The following is a 24,577-nucleotide window of genomic DNA, read 5'->3' as shown; positions in this document are numbered from 1 at the left end:
GCTCCCTGGGATGCCAGGGTGACTCCCTGGGATGCCAGGGTGGCTCCCTGGGATGCCAGGGTGGCTTCCTGGGATGCCAGGGTGGTTCCCTGGGATGCCAGGGTGGCTCCCTGGGGTGCCAGGGCTCGTGCCAGCAGCTGGGGGACCCGCCTGCTGCGAGGGAAGCTCTGTATGTGAGGAGATGATGTGTTGACCCAGTGTGGGGTGGCAGCTCCTGGCCCTCTGCCACAGGTGCCTGAGGTGACCAGGCTGAGCTGGGAGAGCTGCCCACACCCACACAGGGGACCTGAGACCCCCCAAAATACACAACACCCACCCTTGCTCTGTTCCCTCCATCCCACACTGGCATTCCCATCTTTTCCCTTGGCAAGGGCTCTCCTGCTGCTCCCCAGGAGTAGCAGAGTAAGAGGACAGGGGGGGTGGTCCAGAAGCACCACCTCTTCTGCCAGGTGACAGAAGGATGTGCTGGAGGCAGCACAACACACATAATTTTAATTTAGAGGCATCAGAGCAGAGGGAGAGAGGGAGGGAGTGCAGTCAGACACAAACATCTCATCTACACCAGGGCTGGTCATGGGGGCTTGGCTTTCATTGCTGTTTTTCTTCCTCTTTTTATAAATGAAAAAAAAAAATCCCAAAATAACTGTGCTGCTCTGGGATATTTTTAAGCTGTTTTTTTTTCTCCCCCCTTCCCTCCCTCTCTTCCTTTCTTCCCTCCATCTCCCAACAGGTTCCAGCAGACAGGGCTCCCGGGGTTGCCAGCGGAGGAGGGCAGCACGTCACTTCCTTGGCACGGGGCCGCTCCCCAGCCCTCAATGCTCACTTTGTTTTTCCCCTCACGGTCCCCAGTGAGCTGTCAGGGCTCTTCACAGTGTCACATTACCCACAGCCCGTTGTGGAGCTGCTGCTAACGTGGCATGCAGAGCACCGAGGGGGAAGGGGGGCTCTGCACCCCTCTGTGGGGTGCTGGGTGTTCCAGCTGCATCCTTGCCTTCCTCCTCCTGTGTTTCCTCTGCTGGGTGTCCCATCCTTGCCTTCCTCCTCCTGTGTTTCCTCTGCTGGGTGTCCCATCCTTGCCTTCCTCCTCCTCTCTTTCCTCTGCTGGGTGTCCCTTTCCCTGGGAAGTCCCACCTCTGTCCCTTGTGTCCTCACCCTGCCTGGCCCCGCTGCCCCGGGGCTGTGTCTGTCCTCTCTGAGCAGCCTGGGAAGCACCACATACTCCAAATTCCACCTGCTTGTAACTGTGGAGTAGCTGTGGTGTGGTGCTGGGAGCAGGCAGAGCAGTCTGGGCAGAGGGAGGGACTCTCCATCAGGAGCTGTATGGATAGGACAAGGGAGGAGGGGGTTCTAACTGGATGGGGGGAAATTTAGGTTTGCTGTCCTTCCCTGGGAGGGTGGGGAGGCCCTGGCACAGGTTGCCCAGAGAAGCTGGGGCTGCTGGAAGTATCCAAAGCCAGGTTGGATGAATCTTGGAGCAACCTGGGCTAGTGGAAGGTGTCCCTGCCCATGGCAGGGGGTTGGAACGAGGTGAACTTTAAGGTCCCTTCCAACCCAAACCATTCTGTGATTCTATGAATAGAAGAGAGGGGTTAAGAGTTGGATTTCACACTGGGAGATCCCCGTGTCCTGGTGGGATGAGGACCTGGCTGTGTGACAGCTCCTATTTCCACAGGCATCTAGAATGAATTCCACAATGGTTACAGGGCTTCCCTCCTGCCCTACGTTACTTGCAGATAAATAATCTGTGCTCAAGAGTGACTATTAAAATGCTCAGCTGCTTAACCCTTCACCTCCTCTTTCATCACGTCTGTTGGGAGCCTTGTTTCATCTGCTGGGGACTTTGTTTCATCTGCTGCTCTGCTTTCCTCAGCTTCCAGAGTAATTCCAGCCCAGGTGATGCATTTGGACAGGAGGGATCAAGCTGTGGTGGGAAAGGGTTGAGTGGGAACCATCCATCCTTGGGAAGCTGTGGAGAGCTCCAGGCTGAGCTCCTCGACTCTTCCCAATTAGTTTGGTTTCAGGAAAACACCCATTGGCATGATAATCCATGAAATGTAACAGTGAATGGGAGTTCTGAGCCTTTGGCTGTGCTGTGGGGTCTCCTGGAGCCATCCTTGTGAGGGAAGAGTGTTGGCTCCTCGTGGATCAAATCCTCTGAGGATCAAATCCAGCACGCTTGCCTCGTGTGGCTGACAGCCAGCACTCAGTGCTGAGGTGTTCCTGGTGGGGTTTGTGTCGTGCTTTGCACATATTTGGGGTTCTGGTTCCGTTTGTCCCTCGTTCTGCTGTTGCAGTGTGGGATGTCACCGGTGACATCAGGATCTGGAGGGTTTTTTTCTGGCTCTCTGGAGATTTGGGAGCTCATTGTGCTGTTAAAAGAGGTTTGGATCGATGTGCTTAGAAGGTGGGGATGGGAATAAACTCAGAGGGGGCAAGTGATGCCCCTAAATGAGGGTTAATAGGGGAGGGATTGGGGTTTACTGGGTAAATCCAGCGTGTTCCTGTGTTGCAAGCGAGGGTGGCAGTGCCAGTCCTGCTGTCCCTCTGCCCCCTGCCCTTCACAGCCAGACCTGCACTGGGGTGGGTCTCCAGGGGCACAGTTTGGTCCTGGGCCACCTCTTGGGTCCTGCCACAGGCAGAAAAAATAACTGTCTTCCACATGGGAGCTGTTGGTTTTCTCCTGCATCTTCCATGTGAGATGTTGGATTGCTGGGCTAAAGGGATAAGGAATTCCTGCCCAGGATGCAGGTGCCAGGAGCCCAGCCATGATCTCCTGGGGTGATTTGGGAGCTGGTGCCTGATGCTGCCTGGAAAGGGCTGGAAGAGAAGGATGGAAGTGCTCCAGGTGGTGTTGGTAGCGGAGCACTGGCGGCGGGGGCTCGGGGAGGAGGAAGGCTTGGGGTCAGCTGCCTGTTTTCTTGCTTCTAACTGTTTTGTTCTCTCCTTTTTCTCCTCCCCTGCTTTCTAAAGAACATAGGAAGCTTCTTGCTGGTAAGTGGTGGCGTGTCATGCAAAAAAAAAAAAAATTTTAAAAAATTCCCATTTATTTTTCCATCCACCATCAGAGTCGCTGGTTAGTCTGTGCCATCCTCCCATCCCCCCGGGATGTGCTGGAGCAATAGGGACCTCCTGGAGCTGGGCACAGCACACCCACCCCCGTGGGTGTGTGCTCCCCCCTCCGAGGGAGCTATTGCTTTTAGATCACAGTTTGAGGAGCTCCCTTCCCCTCTGCCTCCAGCTGGCCCAGCCTGAAGCTGGGCCGGGCTCATTTTTGGTTCCTCAAGTGGCAGCTGCTGTGGCATCAAAGCCTCTGGAGCGCTGTGGGTGTGAAACTGTGATCTAAGGACACCTCACCTAGTGCTTGTCTCATCTCTGACTCCATCCTCAGCCTCTCACCTTCACCAGCATCCTGGGGAGGGTGGGGAGAGAGCACCTGGAGCTCCTCCCGGGGGTGGAACGGGCAGGCTGGGCTGCTGACCCGGCCTGGGGGGGTTGTGAGGGGCTGTGTGTCCTCAGTCCTCACCCTGGCTGAGCTGGGAAGCTGCAGGTGTGGGGCAAACACCCCGCAGACAATTCCTCTGGGAATCTCCTGGCAAAAGCGAGTGAAGTCGGGGCAGCACAAGGGCCGATGGTTTTAAACTGATGGAGGGTGGATTTAGACTGGATATAAGGAAGTTTTTGACAATGAGGGTGGTAAAATGCTGGCACGGGTTGCCCAGAGAAGCTGTGGCTGCCCCATCCCTATAAGTGTCCAAAGCCAGGTTGGATGGATCTTGGAGCAACCTGGGCTAGTGGAAGGTGTCCCTGCCCATGGCAGGGGGTTGGAGAGATGATCTTTAAAAAGTCTTTTCCAACCCAAACTAGTCTATGATTCTGAGTGTGGGCACAGATCAAAGCCCCTGGGGTGACCCTGTCCCTCCTGTCCCTGCTCCTCTGGTCCCTGCCCCGTGTCAGTGGTGGCTCATCTCATCCCCAGCACTGACAGTTGTCCTAACCAGTGAATCCCATCATTAGAACCCCCCCTGTGTGTGCCCTGGCTGGTGGGAGCAGCCCCTCAGGGCCAGGGGAGGGGGTGTGGTGTGTGTGGCTGCAGCCTGGCCGGGTGCCCACTCCCCTTGGAATCCCGGCATCCCAGGAGCCTGGGAGCCAGCTCCTTTGTTTGGTGGCTGTGGATACAGAGGGTGTGGAAGGAAGGCTCTTGGTATGTGTTTGGGGCTGGCAGTTCATCCCACCCCCTTCCCCTGCACACACGAACCTTTGTGGAGGATGGGACAAGGGCAGTGCCTCCCGGTGTTCCTGCCCCTCTCCAGCATCCCTGGGCAGCCACCCTGCTGTGGCAAGAGGTCCCAGGTTTGTGTTTGCCATGGACAGGCTGCCACCCTCTGCTTAGAGACAGGAATGGGCACAGAGGTGGCAAAACCTGCGCTGGTTTTCACTTCGGGGCTGCTCCTCTGCCTGCTCTCGAGCCCCTCTGCTCACCTCAGGACCTTTGTGTTTGCTGCTGACCCACATTTATAGCTGGATAAGCAGCTTTTGGGGGTGATGTGGGGTGGTTTGGAGCTGTGAGAGCTCAGCTGCCCTCGCTCTGGGCATTGTGCTGGCTGTGCCAAACCTTTTGAGCTGAGGAGAAGGGAGTCACCCCAGGGGTGGCTGGGGAGCTGATTTAAAGCTGGATTTCTGCTGCTGGATTTCCTCCCTGCTCCATGCCCCTCGTTCTGTATAATCCATAGACCAGAGGGGTTCTCTTGGAAGCGTGCCCTCCTGCAGCAACGCCGGAGAGGGGACGGAGGGACATAAAACTTCCATTGAGAGCCACGCGCTCCCGGGCTGGCCCGCGGAGCAGGAGCAGAAGGAAGCAATCCAAGCCAACAGCATCCCCTGCCGGCTAATGCTTCCCGGGCCTGAGAGGGAGAAAGGAATTCCTGTTTCCTGGTGGGAGAGTGTTCTGCTGCCCTCCTGGGTGCCAGCTGCTGCCAGCAGCCCCAGCGACGGGGTGCTGGCAGTACAATAACTGTGCCACCTGCTTTTGGCTCTCACGGAGCTGGTGGGCAGGAGGAAAAGGCTCTGGGCTCCTGGGAATGCCCACTCCCCTTGCTGTGTCTCCATCCAGCTTTGTTGGTCAGAGCAGAGGGTGTCCCTTCCCTTCTGCTCCTTCCCGATCCAGCTGGAGCAGCTGCCCTGCTCCTGAGGACTTCTGGCAGCACAGGTTTTTGCTGGGTGTGTTTTCCTCTCTAGTGATGTGCTGGAGTTTTTCCTCTTCTTACTTCCCCTGAGAGGCTCAGGGGGCTTTGCTCCCCTGCCCTGGGGGTCTGAGCTGTGTGAGTCTGAGCTGGGCCATGGGCTGTGTGTCCTCCCCTGCCACTGCAGAGGGGACACGGCTTGGAGCAGGGTCTGGAGGGGATATGCTCTTGCCTGTGGTGGGTGTTGGACACAGCCCCTGTCTCGGAGCCACCCCCTGGCAGTGCTGTGCCCTCCCAGCATCCCCAGTAGCCAGGCAAGGCTCTTTCTCTGGTGGAGGGAGTTGATGCTGTCTCGGGGAAACAGTGGTCACAGGATGATAAAAGTTTAGGGTGGGTTGGGGTGTTTGAAGGGTCTGTTTGTCCCCTAGTAAGGGAGAGGCTTCCCTTCCTCATCATCCCCCTCCGTGTGGGTCGGTGGGGATGCTCTGGGCAGCCCATCCCTGGGTCGGTGGGGATGCTCTGGGCAGCCCATCCCCGGGTCAGTGGAGGTGCTGTGGACACCCCACCGCTCTGCTCTCCTCGGAAGGAGTTTCTTGCCGCTCGGATGGAGTTCCTTGCAGCGGGAATGGGTTGGGAAGGGCGGCAGGTGGCAGTGTGAGCCTGCGGGAGGAGCCGGGGCTGCAGCCCAAGGCACCCCGGGCTGTGCAGCCGCGGGGCTGGGGCTGCAGGGGCAGCTCGGGGAGAGCTCAGGGGACACACTCGGGGGGCTTTGTGCCCAGCATTGTCCCCTCTCCAGCCGGGGGGCTGTTCCCAGCGCCCTGGCAGCACAGGGAGTGCCCTGGTTCTCCTGGGAGCTGGGGAGGAGGGAGACTGCTGAAGGCGTGGAATCCCTGATTTGGTGCCTTGGTCTGGAAAATCCTCTTGGGCTGTGGGTTCCAGCCTGGCTGCCGTGTTTGGAGAGGGGAGTGGGGGTTCCAGGGGAGCCCAGCAGTCCGTGTGAGCAGTGCCCAGGGGCAGCAGTTTGGCTTTGTGAAGGCAGAGGTGCCAGGGATGGAGGAGCCAGAGTCCTTGGGCTCCTCGGTGGAAGAGCAGGAGCTGTGTGACAGCACAGAGAAGCTTCACCTCCCTTGGGTTGCTTTTGCTTCGCTGTGTGTCCCCTTTTGGGCAGCCCTGTCCTTCCAGACACCAAGTTCTGTGTGCAAACCTTCCTTTAATTTTGATTTTTTAAGGGGACAGGCATCACTGCATGCGAGGAGCTGAGTGGGAGAGAGGATCACAGAACACTCTGAAGGGACCCCACAAGGGTCATTAATGGCCCATCCAGGGATTGAACCCACAACCCTGGCATTATTAGCACCAGGTTCTAAACAACTGAGCTAGTCCCAGGTCAAGGATGTGCTTTTTGGGGTGCTCGTGGGGGGGACACCTGCTAACAGGGGGGCTGCCTGGCAGTGGCAGTGGCAGTACCACAGGCAGTGGTGTGCAGCCCCCCAGCTTGGAGAAGGGCCTGCTGTGCTGGGAGGGGGTGACCTGTAGCCCCTGGGCACACCCATGTGGCCCATTCCATACCCAGGCATCCCTAAGGATGTCTGGGAGATGCTGCCTGGTCCAGGAAGGGTTTGTTTGAGGACAAAGTTATTAAGTGATGAAACCCCCCTCTTCAGAAGAGACAGCCCTTATCCAGCACTCCCTGGCACGGCTGTTTATTGGGAATGGTGTGAATTAACATCCCTTTCCCTCCCAGCACACACGCCAGGCCACCCCAGCCCCGAATCCCGCACCCGCTTCCCTCATCTCCCATTGAGAGGCTTTAAAAGCTCTTTATTTCCAAGTGCTGCTCAGCAGGAGTCAAGCTGGGTCCTGCCGAGTGTTAAATGAAATAATTAAAATCCCCACTTTCCCCCCCTCCCGCTCCTTTCTCCCTAATGCTGGTAATTAGCCTGTAAAACTGCAGGAGGGGATGGGGAAGGGAGAACGTGCAAACGCTTTCTGCAGCCTCCCTCCTCCTCCTCCTCCTCCTCCTCCTCTTCTCCCTTCCCCGAGGAAGCACAAAATGGCTCTCTAGGCGTTGGGTGCTGTCAGATAAATCCCAATTAGCTCCCTGCCAAACAGGATTAGCGAGAAGGGAGCCAGGTGGGGAATGAGCCTGGCAACAGCGGGAGCTGGGGGCTCCCACCCGGCATTGACTGGCAGCTGCCAGTCAGCTCCCAAAGCAGCTCTGCTTTTGGGTGCTTCAGGCTGCTATGTGGCATCTGGGAGGCAGAAACAAGGGAGGTGAAGCAAAATCAAGCCGTGTCTCCTGCTGGTGTTCTCCCTTCCCAAGGAATTGGTGGCTGTGAGGTGCCCGGGATGAGGTTGGAGCAGGGATGGCAGGGCAGCGTGTGAGAGTCCTGCTGCTGCGTCCTGCCAGCTCTGTGCTTCAGAAACAAGAGGATAAACCCCCACCATCCTGCCCCACTGCTCTCAGCCAGCTGCACCCAGCCCCTCCTGCCCGGCTGCCGCGGTTTTTTGGCACCGGCAGCGACATCCTGGCTGTGAAAGCCCAGAAATAAACCCATTAACAGCACCAGCTTTGAGCTGCCTGGTGACCACACGGAGCCCTTAATGCACTGAACACTTCCATTTGGAAAACTGGGCAGGGGGCAATGTGGATTAGCTCAAATAGGATGTTTTCCTGCCTGTAGCAGGGGAGCAGCAGCTGTGGGTGAGTGGTAAATTGGGCTGTCCCTTGTCCCTCCCTCCTCTCTCCTGGCAGATGTGGTGACTCTCTGCCTCTTGCACTCTGCTGGGGATGAGCATCCTCTGGACACCCACAGCCTCAGCCAGGCTGCTCCCAGTCCTGAGGAAGGAGGAGGAGGAGGAGGAAGGGGAGAAAGGCTGTTGGTGCAGAGGTGCAGTGTTATCAGAGTGGGGATGATGGGAGCTGGACTGCTCTGGAGCCTTGGTGTGGCTGAGGGATAAGGGATGAATCCCCTCTGCCTGGGCTGTTCCATCCCAGTATGGACAGGGACAGATGTAGTGGTACTGGGAGGGGGCCAAGCTATCTTGGGTCAGTTGGGAAGCAAAGGGGGGTTTTATGTGTTCTTTTGCCTTGCCAGGTCTTGCTGGATTGTCCTGCCCGGTCCTTCCTGCCTGAAGGACATGACTGGAGTGTAAAGGGAAGTGGGCACAGTGGGCAGAGGGAGCAGGTGGGAGTTGGGATGTCCCTGGCACCAAAGCACGTGGTGAGGGTGTGGCAGCTGTGCAGGGTGTGTGCAGCCAGCTCTGGGGAAAGGGACAGTCACAGGCAAAAATGACATCCCACGTGGATGGACTAGGCAAGGGTGATGCCTCCCCAGTGCAAATGGCTCTTCTGGTCCTGGAGTCTCACCCAAAAACCTCGCAAGGGGCAAAGGCACAAGTGTTTGTCCTTCCCCAGAGGGTGAAGAGCCAGTCTGTCCCTGCTGGAGTTTGAACCTGCCTCCCCCAGGACACAAAGGCTGTTCAGATCCCAGGCAGGGCTGCCCCTAGAAGTGGCCCCCAAATGGCTGGAGGGGACAGAGCCCTGGCAGACCCGGGAAGAAAGGGAGGACTGTGCGGCGGCTCATTTGCATGTGAAAACACGCGCGGGGAGGATGCAAATGCCCTCGCTTCCCTTTGGGGGATTTTTCAAAGCCAAGCCTGTGGCCTTAGCCTGCATGTGCTGGGATTGCGTGGCTGTGAAGCCCCACCCGGGAGGGGAAGGATGTGGAGCAGGCCAGGAGGGAAAAGGGATGCTGCTGGGGCAGCGCCCTGGTGAAGGCATCAGGCAGGACTTTGGCACCTGTGTCCCAGGACACAGTGGAAGGATGCAGGACCAGGCCAAGTGGCCACACGGTGGCCAAGTGGAGGAGAAGACCAGGGGACTGCTCATTTTTTGGGTTATTTTGGGAAGCTCTTGGCTTCTTGTGTGATTCTCTAGAAATTCCCACAGGGCTGCGGCGGCCCCGGAGGGAACCAGAAATGGGGCAGCAGTGACAGGGACTTGAGTTTATGCTTCAGGGGAAAAATACTGTGTTGGAGGCTCCATCCTCTCCCTGGCAGAGGGCTTTGCTCGTGAGGGGGCTCCTGGGATGGTTTCCAGCAGGGGTCTGCTTGGCAGAGGCAGCCTGGCAGAGTGTTTCCTGCTGAGCCCTGTCTTAGCACTTGGGCTCTCAGGGGCTCTTCTCAGCCTGTGTGTCCCTGAGGAGAACGTGTCCCAGGGTGTCCAACGATCTGCCTTCCCCCTTGGACACAGGGCCATCAGCCCCCTGCTCCTGGGCTGTCCTAGCTGGGTGGTTGAGATGTTTGGGATGCAGCCTGTGCCTCTCAGCAAGCTGGGATCATGTTCTGGAGCCCCCAGGGAGAGGAGGGAGCAACGCAGGTTTAAAGAGGAGCAATCTCTGGGACGTGACTTGGATTTTTTTTCAGCTTCTCTCCTTCCCTGTTCTGCTCTTGGCAAGGTGCACTTGCAGTGCTGGGACACCCAGGATGCCCCCAGCCCACGGAGAGAGAGGAGCAGCGTGGCTCTGTGGGGTGGCTGTGGGGCAGCCTCTGCCAACTCCACACAGAGACCCCAGGACCTGCTGGCTTGTGGTGCCTGAGGTGCCCCATGGAAGGACCACCCAGTCTCCTCCACATCTCCCCGTGGGAGGGGAGGGTGGGTGGATTCTTTAGTGTTTGTGTCCCTCGGGCTCCAGGCAGATTGCCAAGGTGAGGGAAGGAGGGGCTGGGCTGGGAGGGGGACCTGCAGCTGGCAGGGGGTGTTCTCCCATCTCAGGTGGTTGCTTTTTGGAGGAGTGGGCAGCAGGAATGCTGCTAGGCAGCCCCTGCAGGCCTGTAGCTGCCTGGAGGGAGCCACAGCACCCAGACATCCCAGTGGGAGAGGAGAAGGCCCTGGGTCTGTGTGGTGGCTGCTGCCGTGGCCAGGAGGAAGCTGTGCTTCCCTTGCTGGCTGTGGCACATGCTGAGCGTGTGGAGACAGGAGGAACCTGAAGCAGCTTCTCTGCAATGAACTTCCCAGTTTGACCACAGCGGGGTTACCCAGTGCCACGTCCCCACAGTGTTCATCTTGCCCTGTGAGTACAGGACGGGGGGTTGATGATCTTGCCTTGGCTTGTACATGACACAGGATACAGAGAACCCCTCCACAGCACCTGAGGGACAGGGGAGACCACAAGAGCCCTCCTGTCCCCTGGCTTGGATGATAAACCAGCCTCTGGAATGGCAGGGCTGTGTAGAGTCAGCTCAGGCTGTGTTCAGGTGGCTCTGTGACTGGAGGACCTTCCTCTTGCTGGGTTTTTTTTTGGACTCTCCAGAGTTGCCGTCTTCCTCCATGGTGAGGAAGAGCTCAGCCCTGTTTACTAAGGACTGTGGTGGCTTAGAAATGAGGTGGCAGGTCATGATGCCCTAAATGTGGGGTACCAAGGGCAGGGAAGTGGCTTGCTGGGAGCTGTGTGTTTTGCCAGGAATGCTGTTTCCACCTGAGTGGGGAGCAGGGATGGAGTGGAGGGCCTGGGAGCCTGGACTTGTCGTGTGGGCACCAGGGACTGCTCAGGCTGCAGCAGGGCTCTCGTTTCGTGGTTGGACCTTCACTCCAGCAGGCTCTTGGCCCTGACCTCCCTCTGGCTCTCAGCCCAGCTGTCCTCGTGCCACCTTTCCCATCCTTGCTGGCAGCATCCTGCCCGAGGGAAGCAGGAGGAGGGCACAGGAGCACACAGGTAGGGAGCAGCACGGAGTGTATCTGTGTTCTGGCACCTCTTCTCTCCCCTCCCGTGCTCTCTGGCAGTGCCAGCAGGGACCCAGAGAGGTCCCTACAGCTGGGTCGTGCTCCTGCTCCCGGTCCGTGCGGGTCTGTCCCCCTCCCTCCACAACCGATGTCCTAAAAACCAGCGACCAGGGGTTCTCCTGCTCTTTGCGTAGCTCTGCTGTCCCTGGGGGTCTCTCCGGGGTGGGCGATGCTGGGGTGGGGGTTGGGGAGGCAGTTTCTCCGCCTCTCAGCATCTCGAGTGGGCGGGCGGGCTGGGGCGGGGAGATGGGCTCACCCCCTCCCACCCTCCCACCCTTCCACCCCCTGCCCTCCGGGATTCACCCCGGGGGGGGGGAGGGCAACCAGGGGGGGAGGGACCCGTCGCGGCGGAGTGCCGCGCCCCTGCCCTGCCCACGCGTGTGTCCCGGGGGAGCGGGGGCAGCGCGACCCCCGCCGCCTCCCGCTCTTTGTCTGCGCCGCGCCCCTGCGCCCCCGCTCCCCTTTGTTGGCCGCCGAGCGCTCGGAGGGGCTCGGTGTGTCCCCCCCCTCCTCTTGCCGGGGTCGAGCCGAGGGGCGGAGGGAGGGGAGGAGGAGGAGGGAGCGGAGACACGGGCGGGGAAGCTCCGGGGCGCGGGGCGGGCGCTCCGGGTCCGCTCCGTTGTCTTGATGCTGCGCGGCCCCTTCCCCGCGCGTGGGGCGGGCGGAGACCGCCGGGATTAGGGGATCCATCCCCTCATCCACGCGTTCACCCACCCACCCGCTCAGGCAGCTCCCATCGCTCCCCGCAGCGCCGCTCCATGCCGGGCTCCACGCGGAGCCGGGATCTCTCCGGGAAGGGCTGGCATGTCCCAGCGGCGTGAGGCGGGGAGCCGGCTCCCTCCGGGGAGGGTGCCCGTGCCGAGGGGGCCGAGGAGGGCTGTGGTGGCCCCTCGCTGCTCGCCGGAGGGTTGGGAAGGTGCCGGGGAGCTGGCGGAGGAGGGACGGCGAGGGAGCGCCGAGCGCCGGCTGGCCGGGAGGAGCGCGGAGCGGAGCGGGGATGGATGTGCCGCGGCCGTGAGAGGAGCCCTGCCGTGGGAAGGGGAGTGTCTGCCTTCGGCCGGAGCGTGGGACAACTGAGCCGGCACCTTCTGGGCTTCTGCTCCCGGGATCTTGGGCTGCTGCCCCCGGAATTTTTGGCTCCGAGGACCTGCGGAGGGTCGGAGGCTGCTGGACGCGGGATCACCTGTCCCAGAGGAGAGCGCGGACAGCGGGGGGAGCTCCGTGTTTCTGGAGCGAGGATCTGAGAGCTGAGAGGCGGCTGCCGGGGTGGTCAGACCCCCTGCCATCCCTGCCGAGAGGATATGGATTTTCCAGATGCCGCGAGCTTGAGGAGAGGGGTCCCGTGCTGACCCCCCGTCCCTGTCCCAGCCCCGCTCCCGGGAGCCAGCGCCTCTTGGTGCCGTTCCCACACCAGCAGCGGCTCGTCCCCGTCCCGGTGGGCTTGGCCGTGGAACTTGAGCTCTCTCAGCGCTGGGGTTGTTGTTTGCTTTCTGCAGGCAGGTGTGGATTGACACCTTCCGGGCTGGCAGAGGGATTGCTGAGCACGGGAGCGCTGCACGTCCCTCTGGAGCGGGCTCGGACCTCACCCCAGGCTGTGCCTCTGGGATATGGCAGCCGTGGGGACAAACTCGTGCCCCTGAAGGTGCCCCCCAGCCCGCCCTGCCCTCCTGCGAGCCGAGATGGGAACCTCTGGGAAAACTTAGGTTTTCCTGAAGACGCCCGGGGAGGGGAGGGAAGAGGGATCCATGTGAGCCTCGTGGCTGCCGTGCCGTGGATGGATGGACGGTGGGCTGAGCGTGGTGGCCCAGCATGACAGCCTGCCAGTACCCCATGGCGCCGGGGGCCCTGGAGCGGGACCGGCTGTACCAGCACAAGGTCTCCCTGGTGGTGCGGTACTTCATGATCCCCTGCAACATCTGCCTCATCCTCCTGGCCACCTCCACGCTGGGATTTGCCGTGCTGCTCTTCCTCAATAACTGTAGGTGTCCCCCGGGCGTGCGGGAGGCCGGGGAGGGACAGGCAGGGACAGGCAGGGCTGGGGTCAGCCCGGGCTCCCAGCGCTGCCAGCTGGGCTTCACCCGGGAGCTCAGCACTTGCCTGGGGAGGATCCAGGGAGGTGACAGCTCCACAGCTCTGCCCCACTTTTCCCTGCCGTGATGTTGGCCCCGAAGGGTGGAGCGGAGCTGGGAGGGCGGGTGTGTGTGGGCCGGCCCAGCTCCCTCCCTGCACGGTGCTCTCAGCTGTGCCAGCACCCTGGGTGTGCCCTGTCCCGTCCCCAAAATACCGTGTCCTGCTGTGCTGCTTGAGGTCCGAGTGTGGGGGATGCTCTGGGGGGATGCAGCCAGCCCGTTTGGGAGCTGGGGATCTCGGCAGGGCTCCTGGGAGTCCTGCCCTGGCCGAGGACTGCTGCTCCCTTGTTCCAAGCTGGACCTTGGAGCCCTGTCGCTATATATAGGTGGGAATGTGTCTCCCAGGCTCCCTGCTCTCTTGCTCTGAGGAATAAACAGAGGGTTTGGGGCAAGATGGGGGAGTTTTCCCTGAGGTTGGATTGTTAAACTGATCCCTGCTGTGGCTGAGTAGATCCCACATTTGGGCGTGGATCCATCCACGAATTGCTGCTGTGCTCTGTTACCTCATCCTTGCACAGGTGCTCGTCTTTCCCTAGGCACAGCCTGTGGAGGAGTATTCCATCATGCAGCCGTGTCTTTGACCTCCTTGATGCTGGAAAGTGCCAAACACCTGCTGTGAGAAAAGCCTTTAGAGGGCAGGCAAATCCTCCAGCCTGGCTTTGGGATGTGCCGCCTCCCCCGGAGGGGAGCGTTGTTTGGGAACAAGCTCCGTGTAAAACTGTCAAACACACGGATGCATTTACAGAGGCTGGCAGGAGCAAGGCCCAGGTGACAGAGCGGTGCCACCTCTGTCACAGCCTGGCTTTGCTGCCCTGGGCACATCTCTGATAGAGAGCAGAGCCCAGCTGGACACTGGGTTTAGGGTGTTCCTCACCCAGGATGGGAGGGTCTGTGGAGATCTGAGTGGAATCTTTCTCACCCCCCTGCTTAGTCAGACGTAGAGGGCTGGCAGGTGGCAAGGCTGTGCCACCTTCCTCTGGGACCTACAGTCGTGCCCATGGGAGTGTTCACCTTCTGCTGCCCCAGGCTACCCCCTTCCCCCACTTTTTGGAGGCCCTGCTCAACCCACATGACCCGGTGAGTCCATGCCCAGGTGTGTGTGAGGGGAGACACGGCAGGATTGGCATCACAGCCCCCGTGGGATGGCACAGGACGGGCTGAGACAAGCCCCAGCCCTGCCAGGCACAGAGGGCTGCTCCCAGATCCCACGCCAGAGATGCTCCATCGATACCAGTGGGAGAGCTGGGGCTCCTGGATCCTGTTCCTGCTGCTCCCTTCTCGCTGTGAGACCTCCTGGCTGTCCCTGGGAGTCGAACCCGTTTGTGAAGGGCATGTGGAAGGGATGAAATGCTGGTCCAAAAGCTGTGGACAGAGGTCTGGGAGGAGGAGGAGGAGGGAGCATCCAAAGGGACCTGCTGACAGCCCCCTGTTTTTTGTTTCTTTGCAGACAAGCCCAACAGTTACTTCACTCAGACGCCGCCGACGCCGCGGGATGGTGAGTACAGCTCCCTGCTGGAGCCCGGCCCTGGCTTTGGGATGCACTGGAGAGCAGGTTGAGCCTCTCCTGCCTCCTGCAGCTGCTGGGGGAGCAGTGTCTCCTGACCCACTGATCTGTTTTTGCAGCTGCCTGGCTGCTCTCTGTGCCCAGAGCAGTCCTGTATCGCGGCCTTGCCCCTGCCGAGGGATGCGGGATCATCCCTCCGGGATGAGGAGAGGACAGAGTGATGTCCCTCGTTGCTCCATGGAAGCACAGCAACCCTTTTCCTGCAGAGGGTTTCCTGGGTGGCTGTGGTAGAAGTGGAGAAGGGCTGGAAAGGGTCCTTCCCAGGGAGGGCAGAGAAGGGATCCAGGATCATCCCTCCAGGATGAGGAGAGGTGTCCCTCATTGCTCCATGGAAGCACAGCAACCTTTTTCCTGCAGAGGGTTTCCTGGGTGGCTGTGGTGGAAGAGGGGAAGGGCTGGAAAGGGTCCTTCCCAGGCAGAGGAGGAGGGACAGCACCTGGAACTTGAGTTTTCCCTGGATCTGTGATCCTTGCCTGTGGATTGCCTCTCCCCTATGGATTCCTGGTGTCTCATGAGCTGTGTTCTCACCAGCACCTCACATCATTGCTCAGGGCTTGCTAAAACCTTCTGATTTCACAGACCTGGAGGAACTTTGTGGGTTTTTTTGAGGCCAGGCTGTTATCAGCCAGAGGCTTTAAAGGCTGTTGGATGCAGGCAGGCAAGCCCAGGCTAAGATAATGTCATCACAGGAGCTTTGTTTCCTCAGAAAAATCAGGCTTAAAATGCCCTGCCTTTCCTGGCAGGCTCTTGAGCCACCTTCCCCAGCCTCCCCAGCTTCACGTGCAGAGATAAGAGCCCAGCAGAAAACAGCAGCCAATTAATAACCTGTTTGTTGCTTTTTTCTTGCCTTCTCTGGTTGGGGGTGGGGAAGGAGGCGGGGGGGGGGGGGGGGGAGAAACGGATGCGAGATAAAATGTGATTAATCTATAATTGGACCAGAGGAGACATCTAAAGCCAAAATAAAAACTCACGTAGGTGGAACTCCTAGCTCAGGGCTCCAAAATATTAACAGCCCAGCCCATCCAGATGCCATACTCCAGAAGATCCCTGGTCCCCCACAGGAGATGGAAAACTACCACCCTTGGGAGGCTGCCAGACGAGGCACCTCCGTTGCAAGTCTCTGTGTGGGGTAAAATGCCTTGTGTGGCCTTTGGGAGGTGTTTTTGGGGGCACAGGGGGCATGGGAAGAGGGTCCCTCTTGGGGTGAAGGGGCTGGTTCTTGCTGGTTCTGCTGTGCTGGAGGGACTGGCTGGTCTGTGCCAGCTGAGGATCCACAGCCTGGGATTTCTGCCTGCCAACCCTGCTGCTGGGGAGGTTTGCTGTGGTCCTTTCCCCTTCCTAACGGTGCTGCAAAGCTGGACAGAACCACTGTCTGTCCTGGCAAGGTCAGAGCTCAGTTTTTGGGTGAAGGAAGTGGCTTTCTACACCTTGGGCATTTCTTCTGTCGAGTCTCTGTCGCTGCCCCGGTGCTCCAGTGGTGCTGGAGGTGACAAACTTTGCCAGCCAGCAGGGAGGTGTCTCTAATTAGCAATAGCTGTGCCAGGGGAAGTTTAGCTTGGATATTAGGATTAGGTTCTTCACCCCAGGCACTGGAACAGGCTCCTCAGAGCAGTGATCATGGCCCCAAGGCTGCCAGAGCTCAAGGAGTGTTTGGACAACACCCTCAGACATGTGGTGGGATTGTTGGGGTGTCCCATTGGACTCCATGATCCTCGTGGGTCCCTTCCAACTGGGGTTATTCCATGTGTGCTTCTCTGATTTGTGTGCTGTTTACCTCTTCCTTCTCCTGCAATTCCAATTTCTACAGCAGAAAACCCGTCAGCCACACATTGATTTATAGAGTGGTCTCTGCTTCGTTTGGAAACAAGGCCATTAACGCTGTTAACTCGCTGCTTTCTCCCAAATCTCCAGTGCCTCTGGCATTCCCGTGCCTGGGCAGGGGATTATTAGGCTGGATAGAGTCTTGAGGCCTGGCTGACTTAGCTGCAGTGCTCCATGAAAGCTGCTGCCTTGTCCCCAGCTCAGGGACTGGCCTGGGGCGCCCAAGCTGGATAATTCCTCTCCTCCCTCCCTGCTGGAGCATCTGCGCAGGGAGCGGGAGAGGGGGCGGATGTTGGCTCAGCTGCCACCCCCCAGGGCAGCAGGAGGGGGCTGGCAGGTGTGGGCAGGGGGCAGGCAGGGTGGGCTCTGCCTTGCCCGAGTCCCCTGAGGGGGGAAAGGAAACGGTGGGGGAGGATTTGGAGGGTTCCTCCTCGCCTCTCCCTGTTCTTGGCTTTCTGTTTGTGTGCAGCGTCCCTCGGTGGTTGGGAGGCAGGATTGCTGGGCAGGTTTGCTCTGGGGAGGGCAGGGAGAACAGGAAACCCTCTCTGAGACCTGCTGAGCGCTGGGCTGGCTGCTCAGGGGTGGGGGCATCCATAGGATGAAGTGCCAGGCTCTCGGAGTCAGGTCCTTGTCATCCTTCTCTTCTTGCCACCCTTTTCCTGCTGCTGGGGGAAGAATTGCCTTGGGCTTACAAGTCATGTAAGGTGCTTCCCTCCCCTTCCCTGCCATCCCTCCTCACCCCTGGAATTGTCCAAGGCCAGGCTGGAGCAGCCTGGTCTGGTGGAAGGTGTCCCTGCCCGTGGCAGGGGGTGGAATGAGATGGGTATTAAGATCCCTCCCCACCCAGACCATTCCGTGATTCCATGTGTGCTGAGGGCTGGGGCTGGGTCCCACCTCAGGGCACATTTGTGCTGTCCATAACCACCTCCTGCTGCTGAAAATACAGGGAGAAAATACAGGGAGACAGCCTTGGGGGCCTTTGGTGTCTCACTTTTGCCCAGGTGGCTCTGGGCAGCTCTGTGCCTGCTCAGTGGGGATGGGGAGGGGGGGGCTTGGCTGCCCTGGGAGAAGAGGCATGAAAATAGAACCTAAAATAAAGCCCAGGCTCTTCAATCTCGTTCCCTTTGTGTGCCGTGGTGCTGGAATATCCTGCTGCCTTTGGCTGCTGCTCCCAGCCTGTTTCTCTGGTGCCACAAGCCAACAGAAAACTTGGATGCCACGGAATGAATTCCCAGCGCCGGCTTTGTGGTGGGGCCGATCCCGGGCAGTGCAATGGGAAGGTGCAGCAGATCCAGCTCAGTTTTGGCTGCCCACAGGTGCATTTTGCACCCCCTCGTGTTTGCTGACCCCCCCAGTGCTCTCTTCCTTTTGTATCCATGCTTTTCCCACCCCCTGCTCTCCCCCCCACGGGCGGGAGCGTCGCGGGGAGCAGGGAAGGGTTTGCACGCCCTGCCCAGCACCTCGGGATGCCCATCCCGAGGGAGACAGGCAGGTCCCGACCATTCCTGGCTCCAGCCCCGAGTGCTGGTGGCGTTCCTGCCCCTCTGGCTGTGCCAGCTGGTGGGTGGCTGGGGCGGGGCTGAGCGAGGAGGGATTGGGAGCGTCGGAGCGTGGCGGGGAGTCTGTCACACATCACAGAACGGGGGGGAAAAAAAAATCACTCCCTCTCTCAGCACAAGGTGAAATTTTTTCGTACCTGGCTGCTCATTTTGTGAGCAGTCCTCCTCTAAGGCCCCACTGAACGACGACCTCCTGTCGGGGGGGTGATGCAGGGTGCTCCCCTTCCAGCATCCCGGGCAATCCATGCCTCCAGAGTGAAGCCACCCACCCCCTGGGAGGGCCCAGCAGTGAAGTCACCTTGGTTCCATCACATTTTTGGCTTCCCCTTCCTTGTTTCCTGCTCGTGCTCACACCCTATGGCAGTGAGGGGACATCTCAGGAGCCAGGAATGGGGGCTGCTCGTGGAGCCTCATCCCTGTGCACTTATCCCTTATCCCAGCCCGGCTTTCCCTGCCTGGATTTGCCCCCCCCTGAGCCCCACAGCACAGTGGGGAACGAATCCAGGCAGGTTGCTCTGGGGAGAGGAGAGGTGCTAAACATAGCTCTCCAAAAGCAGGGGGGGAGAGGGGGTACAGCAGTTGTTAGACACCACTTTTGATCTCCTGAGAGCATTTTCTTCTCCATTCACAGCGAGGTTTGAGCTTCCTCCTGGGGATCAATTTGTGCACTTTCGTGTTACGTGGTTTAAGTGGGAGAGGAGGAGTAGATGGGAGGACTGCTAAGGTGGACCTGTTTTTCCCTGGATTGGGCCCTTGCTAAGGTTAGATCCTGAGGCTTCCCTCGCTCTCTGCCTCACATCTCCCAGGACTGTCCTTCTGGGATGCAGCTGCTCTGTTTAATGCTTTGTGTGAAGCACAGAGGGAGAGAGAGGACATCAGGAGGCACAAAGCTGGCTGAGGCACCCAGGGGACAAGAAATGTCCCTGCACAGAGCCCCAGAGGACCATGCAGGGCACTGGCAGGGCCTGGAAAAGGTTGGCCAAGGACGGTGTGGTGGCTTTGCCGAGTGCTGGTGTTGGACCTGCTGCAGCTGGGGAGGAGCTGTGGTTCCCCCCAGGCATGCAGGGGCTGCTGCAGCCCCCCTTCCCTCTCCAGGCTCTCTAATCTCCCCAGATTGTAAACACTGCTTTGCACAGCAGGCAGGTGGGAGCAGGTTAAAACCTCCCAGGTATTTTTTTCCCTCGCCTCTCTCCCTCCCTCCCTGCGTGGGCAGGTCCCCGCTCTTGGCTCGTGCTCCCTGGTGGGTTTTGGGGGTCTGTGTGTGCTGGGGTGTGCAGGGAGGGCAGCAGGACCCTGCTGACAGGGCTGGCTGCTGGCTCACATCCCGTGTGGAGCGTGTATCCAAACTGTCCCTGTGCCCAGTGGGGGCTGATGAATCCTGCAGTGACTGGGAGCCGTGACAGTCTGCCCAGAGCTGCTCTCACAGGGGCTCCTGACAGATTAATGAGAGCCTTTTTAGATGATGTTTGGTTTGCAAGAGTGAATTTGATGGTTTTAGACCCCGGAACACGAGGATGCTTCCAACTCCTCCCTTCTCCTTCCCTGTGCTCTCTCCCATCTCCCTGCCTGCTGCACATGAATTGCCTTTCAGATCTTTCCACTGATCAGCCTTTTTCCTTGCTGCCCACCCCTCCTGGTTCCCAATTACAGACTGTGTGGTCACTTTGCCTCCTGCTCCTCCTTTGTCTGCCTTGGACTGCGTGGGGATGAGATGCAGTTCTCCTGTTCACAGGGGTGTGTTCCAGGTCCAGGGGCTTTTGGCAACAAAGATTTTATTTTGGTTTTTTTTGAGCAGGTTGTAGCTGCTGCCCACCACGTTTCTGGGCTTCCCCTTGCTGTCTCCCCCATGTGACACAGGAGCACAGGGTGTGTTTTGGTGCTAGTCCTTGGTTTCCTTGGGGTCTCTGTCACGTGTAGAGCTGTGCAAGCAGGATCCTTGGGAGAGCTGAGAGTGTCCCAGAGGCTCCCAAACTGGGCAGTGGATGCCTCTCATCCTCTCAGTTCCTTGAGGACCTTCCATCCTTAGAACCTGGAAAACTCTAGGTGGTTTTGGGGACTTATTCCAGAGAGGTTTTTGAAGCTTTGGGGACCCACTACAGTGTTGCTCAGTGCCGTGGCTAAACTGGAAATAAGGAAGGGCATGGAGCTGTTGGAACGAGTCCAGAGGGGGCCACCAAGTTGATTAGAGGGATGGAGCAGCTCTGCTTTGAGGGAAGGCTGGGAGAATTGGGATTGTTCAGCCTGGAGAAGAGAAGGCTTTGGGGAGACCTGATTGTGGCCTTCCAGGACCTGAAGGAGCTACAAGAAAGATGGGGAGAGACTGTTTAAAGGGCCTGAAATGCCAGGACAAGGGGGAATGGCTTCAGACTGACAGAGAGGAGGTTTAGATCGGATATTAAGATGAAATTCTTCCCTGTGAGGGTGGGGAGGGCCTGGCACAGAGAAGCTGTGGCTGCCCCATCCCTGGAAGTGTCCAAGGCCAGGTTGGACGGGGCTTGGAGCAACCTGAGCTAGTGGCAGGTGTTTCTGCCCATGGCAGGGGGCTGGAACGGGATAATTTGGGTTGGAAGGGACCTTAAACACCATTCTGTGACTTTGTGATGTGCCCAGTCCTGCTGAGGGAGGGAGCAGTGCTGCCTCCCCATCCCTTGGGTGCCCTCTGGCCTGATTTGCCCCTCACCTGTTATAGAGGTGAACTCTGCAGGTCCACATGAAGTCCCTGTCCCGTGTCATAGCAGGGACAGGGCACCAAGTGGGTGAAGATGGGCAAAACCAGGGCTTGAGGACTCGGGGCCAGCACATCCCTGACGCTGCTCTGGCCGTGCCAGGGGCAGGGCTGTGAGCAGAAGTGCCTGGGTGTGGTGCCAGTGTGGTGTTGCTGCCACACGGTCTGAGGGCTCTGCCTTTCTGCCCTGCGAGGGCTGGGGGTGATTTTGGACGGGCTCTGCCACCCTTCCTGCCCTCCCAGCCCTCGGGGCAGGGCAGGCAGCTCCTTCTCCCTCACCGAGCAAGGCCTGGCTGATGCAATTAATATTGATGGCAGGGAGGGTGGGCTCGGGCGGAGGAGCCGCCGTGCACGGGGGCTGCAGCGGCAGCCGAACCCTCTCCATGGCAACGGGCACCTCGCGCTCATGCAGAATTAATGCCGGCCCTCGCCATCCTGACACTCCATCCCGGGGGTCTGGCGTTCCCCGCTGCCCTTTTGGCACGGGGAAGCCCTTCAGTGCCCTCCCCATCCCTGGGGGGCAGTGGGGAGGGGTGGGAGGTGAGGGCAGAGGGGCAGCGCCCGGCACTGATGGGAAGCTGAGTCTGAGCATCCCCTCTGCCGTCAGGGGCTGCTCCCTGCTTTGTATTCCCGGCCCAGAACGCTTTAAATGGCTTCAGCAGGGGAGCACCCACCGTTTTCCAAACGGGGAGAGTTTTTAATCCGTATAATGGCATGAGATTAAAAGGCACATTTGTCACAGGCAGCGAATTCTCCAATTCCGGCTCCTCCTGCGAATCCCCAGTGCCAGCAGTTCAGCCCTCAGCAGGTCCCAGAGGTGCAGGTTGCCCTGACCTTCCCGGTGTGCTCCAGGGACGTGTGTCTCTCTCCATGTCCTTCCTGCACCCCTGGCTGCAGGGATTTGTGGCTGTGTCTGGAGCACGGCAGTGTGGCTGTCATGCCTTGGGAGCCTTCCCCTTCTCCTGCCTCTTTCCTCTCACTGGTGACACTTTAAGCCATGCAAGCAGGCACATCCCACCCTCCCCGTCTCCTACCCACGAGCTGTAATTAAGTTTCCAACTGTGCTTTTCTGATTGTTTTTCTCGGCCCGTTCGGAGAAGGGACGGGCTCCCCCGGGATCTGGAGCGGGTCCAGGCTGGCAAATGTTCTGCCTTCAGCAGGCAGGAATTGCCTGCCTGTTTTCCCAACATCCCCCTCCTCCGTGGCTGTTCAGGGCCCTCCTCATCTCCCTCATCCCTCAGTGAGATCCCTGCTCAGGAAAAAGCTTTGGTCCAAGGGGGAGGAACAATGTGCCCACCAATTGTGTGCCCACCAACTGTGTGCCCACCAACCATGTGCCCACCAGAGCCCCTCTCCAGGGCTGCTCTGGGTGTCTGGGCACTGCCAGGGATGTGGCACAGGGGCTGCAGAGGAGCTGGCAGGGTGCTGTAAGCAATCAGCAAGCTGTCCAGGAGCTTCTTTTCTCTACACTGGAAAAGAGCACTTCTAACATTACATTTATGATTATTGTTATTAAGCTGGAGAAACATTTTAATGTGAATGCTTGGGGCTTATTAGCTACAGCTCCTCACCTCAAGATCTCAGAGCACTCGAAGCCAGCTTGTTATTAATCCCTACTTAAACTGAGCTACTTACCTGCTGACTTTGGGGGGCTGGGGATTATTGTCTGCAGGTTTTGGAAGCAGGGGAATCAAGGGATGGGGAGCTGAGGCTGGAAGCTCTGAAGCTGCAAGCAGAGGCTGCTCTCCATCCTCCCTGCCCCGATCCAAGGAGGCTTGGAAGAAGGCTGGGATGGGGATGGATTGAGAAGCTGGTCCAAGAGCTCTTTAGGAGCATCTGGTGTAAATGGCAGCGTGGCCAGAGCTGGCAGGAGGGTGCTGGGTGCGGGCTGGGGAGGGCAATGTGCACCTTGAATCCTTGGCTGCTGTGGTTTTGGAGGCAGGGACTGAAGGGGAGAGCACAGTGCAATCATCCTCCTCCCTGCCTGCATCCCCACAGCAACCCAGCTCCTGCATCCCATACCAACTCCCACATCCCCACAGCAACCCAGCTCCTGCATCCCCACACCAAGCCAGCTCCTGCATCCCTAAACTGCTTCATCTCCTGCATCCCCACACTGTTCCACTCCCGCATCCCCACACCAACTCCCACCTCGTGGCCACTCTCAGGGTGGCTCTGCCCTTCCTCTTGGCCACAGTGGATCCATCCTGTTCCCAGCTGTCCTTCCAGCCGTTTTGGGCATCTGCAGGCACTGTTGGAGATGAGGAGGTGGAGCTGGTGCCATCTGCCCTGGCAGCCACTCGTGGAGCACCAGCCACCTGCTCAGGGAGATGCTGAGCTGCACCTTGGCAGGGCCCTCCCTGGTAATGAAGCATCCCAGTCCCTCCCTGCTGCTAATTAGGGGCTGCCTGAGGAGGTGTCGTGGCTGGGGTGGCACTTTGGGACTGGTGTCATTACACCTGGTGCTGTGGGCAGTTGTTCTTCTTTGTGCAGGAGCAGCTTGGTTCTGATGTTGCCAACAGCTCTTGGCCCGGGTGGGCTCCCAGAGGCTCCTTGTCACCTCCCTCCTTTCCCCTTTTCTTTGCTTGTGGCACAAAGCAAAGAAAGGTTAGGTTGGATATTAGGAAATATCCAGAGGATGGTTGGGCACTGATCAGGCTCCCCAGGGCAGTGGGCACGGCCCCAGGGCTGCCAGAGCTCCAGGAGCATTTGGACAATGTGGAATTGTTGGGGTGTCTGTGCAGGGCCAGGAGCTGGACTGGATGGCCTGTTCTCCAGGCTGTGGCAGTGTCCTTCCTCTTGTCTGGACTGTTCAGAGGAGAGGCTGGTGTGCCCCTCACCTTCCCAAATTAACCAGAGGACAGGGAGCCCTCCCTTCATGCTGGTTCCCTGAACCAGGAGGTCACTGCAGGTTGGAAGGCAGATCCTCACAGAGCCTCAGGGCACAGCACACCTGACCTGGAGCCGAGGCTCTGAACCCAGGCAGGTCTTTCCCTGAGCCTTGATCTCTTCCCAAAGCCTTTTCACTCGTGCAGGCCCAGCCTGGGGCTGAGGAGCTGCCTGTGGAATCCCGCTGGCTCAGCCGGGGTGGGAAGCGCGGGGACGTGAATAATTTGTGACGACACCTTTTTGCTTTCCCCTTCCTCTCTAGAAAACTCATTTCTATTCTTCTTGTTGTTGTTGTTGTTATTTATTATCCCCTTTCTGCTCCAGTGCTGCTAAGAGCCAGGGAGAGGCTTGGCTGGAATTCAGCGTGGTGACAATGAGCCCGAGCCCTTCCCTTTTGTTCCCTGCAGCTCGCTGGAGTGCTGGATGGATACCTCACTGAGCTGCCTCTCTCCCTCATCTCTGGCAGCTCAGGAGGTTTGGGAAAGGTCAGCTCCGAGCTTTTTTTGGCTCCAGACAAGTGCTGCTGTCATTGTTTGCCAAATGCCTCGCTGTGGCCTGTCTCTGCAGCGCTGGGATGATTTAACCAGAGCTGTGCTCTCACCTCCCTGCACGGCCCCGCTGCCCTTTCCAGTTTTGAAGCTCAGCCTTGAACGAGTGATAGGACAAAAGGGTTTAAAGTGAAAGAGGAGAGATTTAGATTGGATATCAGGAAGGAATTCTTCTCTGTGCAGGTGGTGAGTCACTGGCACAGGTTGCCCAGGGAGGTTGTGGACTCCCCATCCTTGGAAGTGTCCAAGGCCAGGCTGGATGGGGTTTGGAGCAACCTGGGCTAGTGGAAGGTGTCCCTGCCCGTGGCAGGAGGTGGAATGAGATGGTCTTTAGGGGTCCCTTATAACTCAAAGCATTCCATGACTCTGTGATTCCT

The 24,577-nt window shown here is 58.9% G+C and overlaps 1 protein-coding gene and 1 long non-coding RNA gene across 11 annotated transcripts in view; one reads left to right on the top strand and one right to left on the bottom strand.

The window, feature by feature from the left end:
• AGRN (agrin) overlaps window positions 1–24,577 on the top strand; it is a 114,903-nt gene that overhangs the window by 43,418 nt on the left and 46,908 nt on the right. For 6 of the 10 annotated variants that reach the window (XM_064678453.1, XM_064678455.1, XM_064678457.1 and 3 more), the window contains exons 3-4: window positions 2,971–2,991; window positions 14,542–14,589. In XM_064678453.1, coding sequence (XP_064534523.1) covers window positions 2,971–2,991; window positions 14,542–14,589 — 69 coding nt within the window. Of the gene's footprint in view, window positions 1–2,970; window positions 2,992–11,594; window positions 12,944–14,541; window positions 14,590–24,577 lie in introns of those variants that run through there. The other 4 variants (XM_064678456.1, XM_064678462.1, XM_064678460.1 and 1 more) reach the window with 3 other exon arrangements.
• On the bottom strand, window positions 19,794–20,973 carry LOC135425814 (uncharacterized). Its single transcript, XR_010435769.1, has 2 exons — window positions 20,719–20,973; window positions 19,794–20,160 (listed from the first exon to the last, which is right to left on the bottom strand). It is a non-coding gene; the product is annotated as an uncharacterized LOC135425814 (long non-coding RNA).

The sequence above is a fragment of the Pseudopipra pipra genome, chromosome 22 (assembly GCF_036250125.1).
Source record: "Pseudopipra pipra isolate bDixPip1 chromosome 22, bDixPip1.hap1, whole genome shotgun sequence".
NCBI lineage: Eukaryota > Metazoa > Chordata > Aves > Passeriformes > Pipridae > Pseudopipra > Pseudopipra pipra.
The sequence above is the reverse complement of the archived record's forward strand: the minus strand, read 5'-3'. Positions and strand labels throughout refer to the sequence as shown.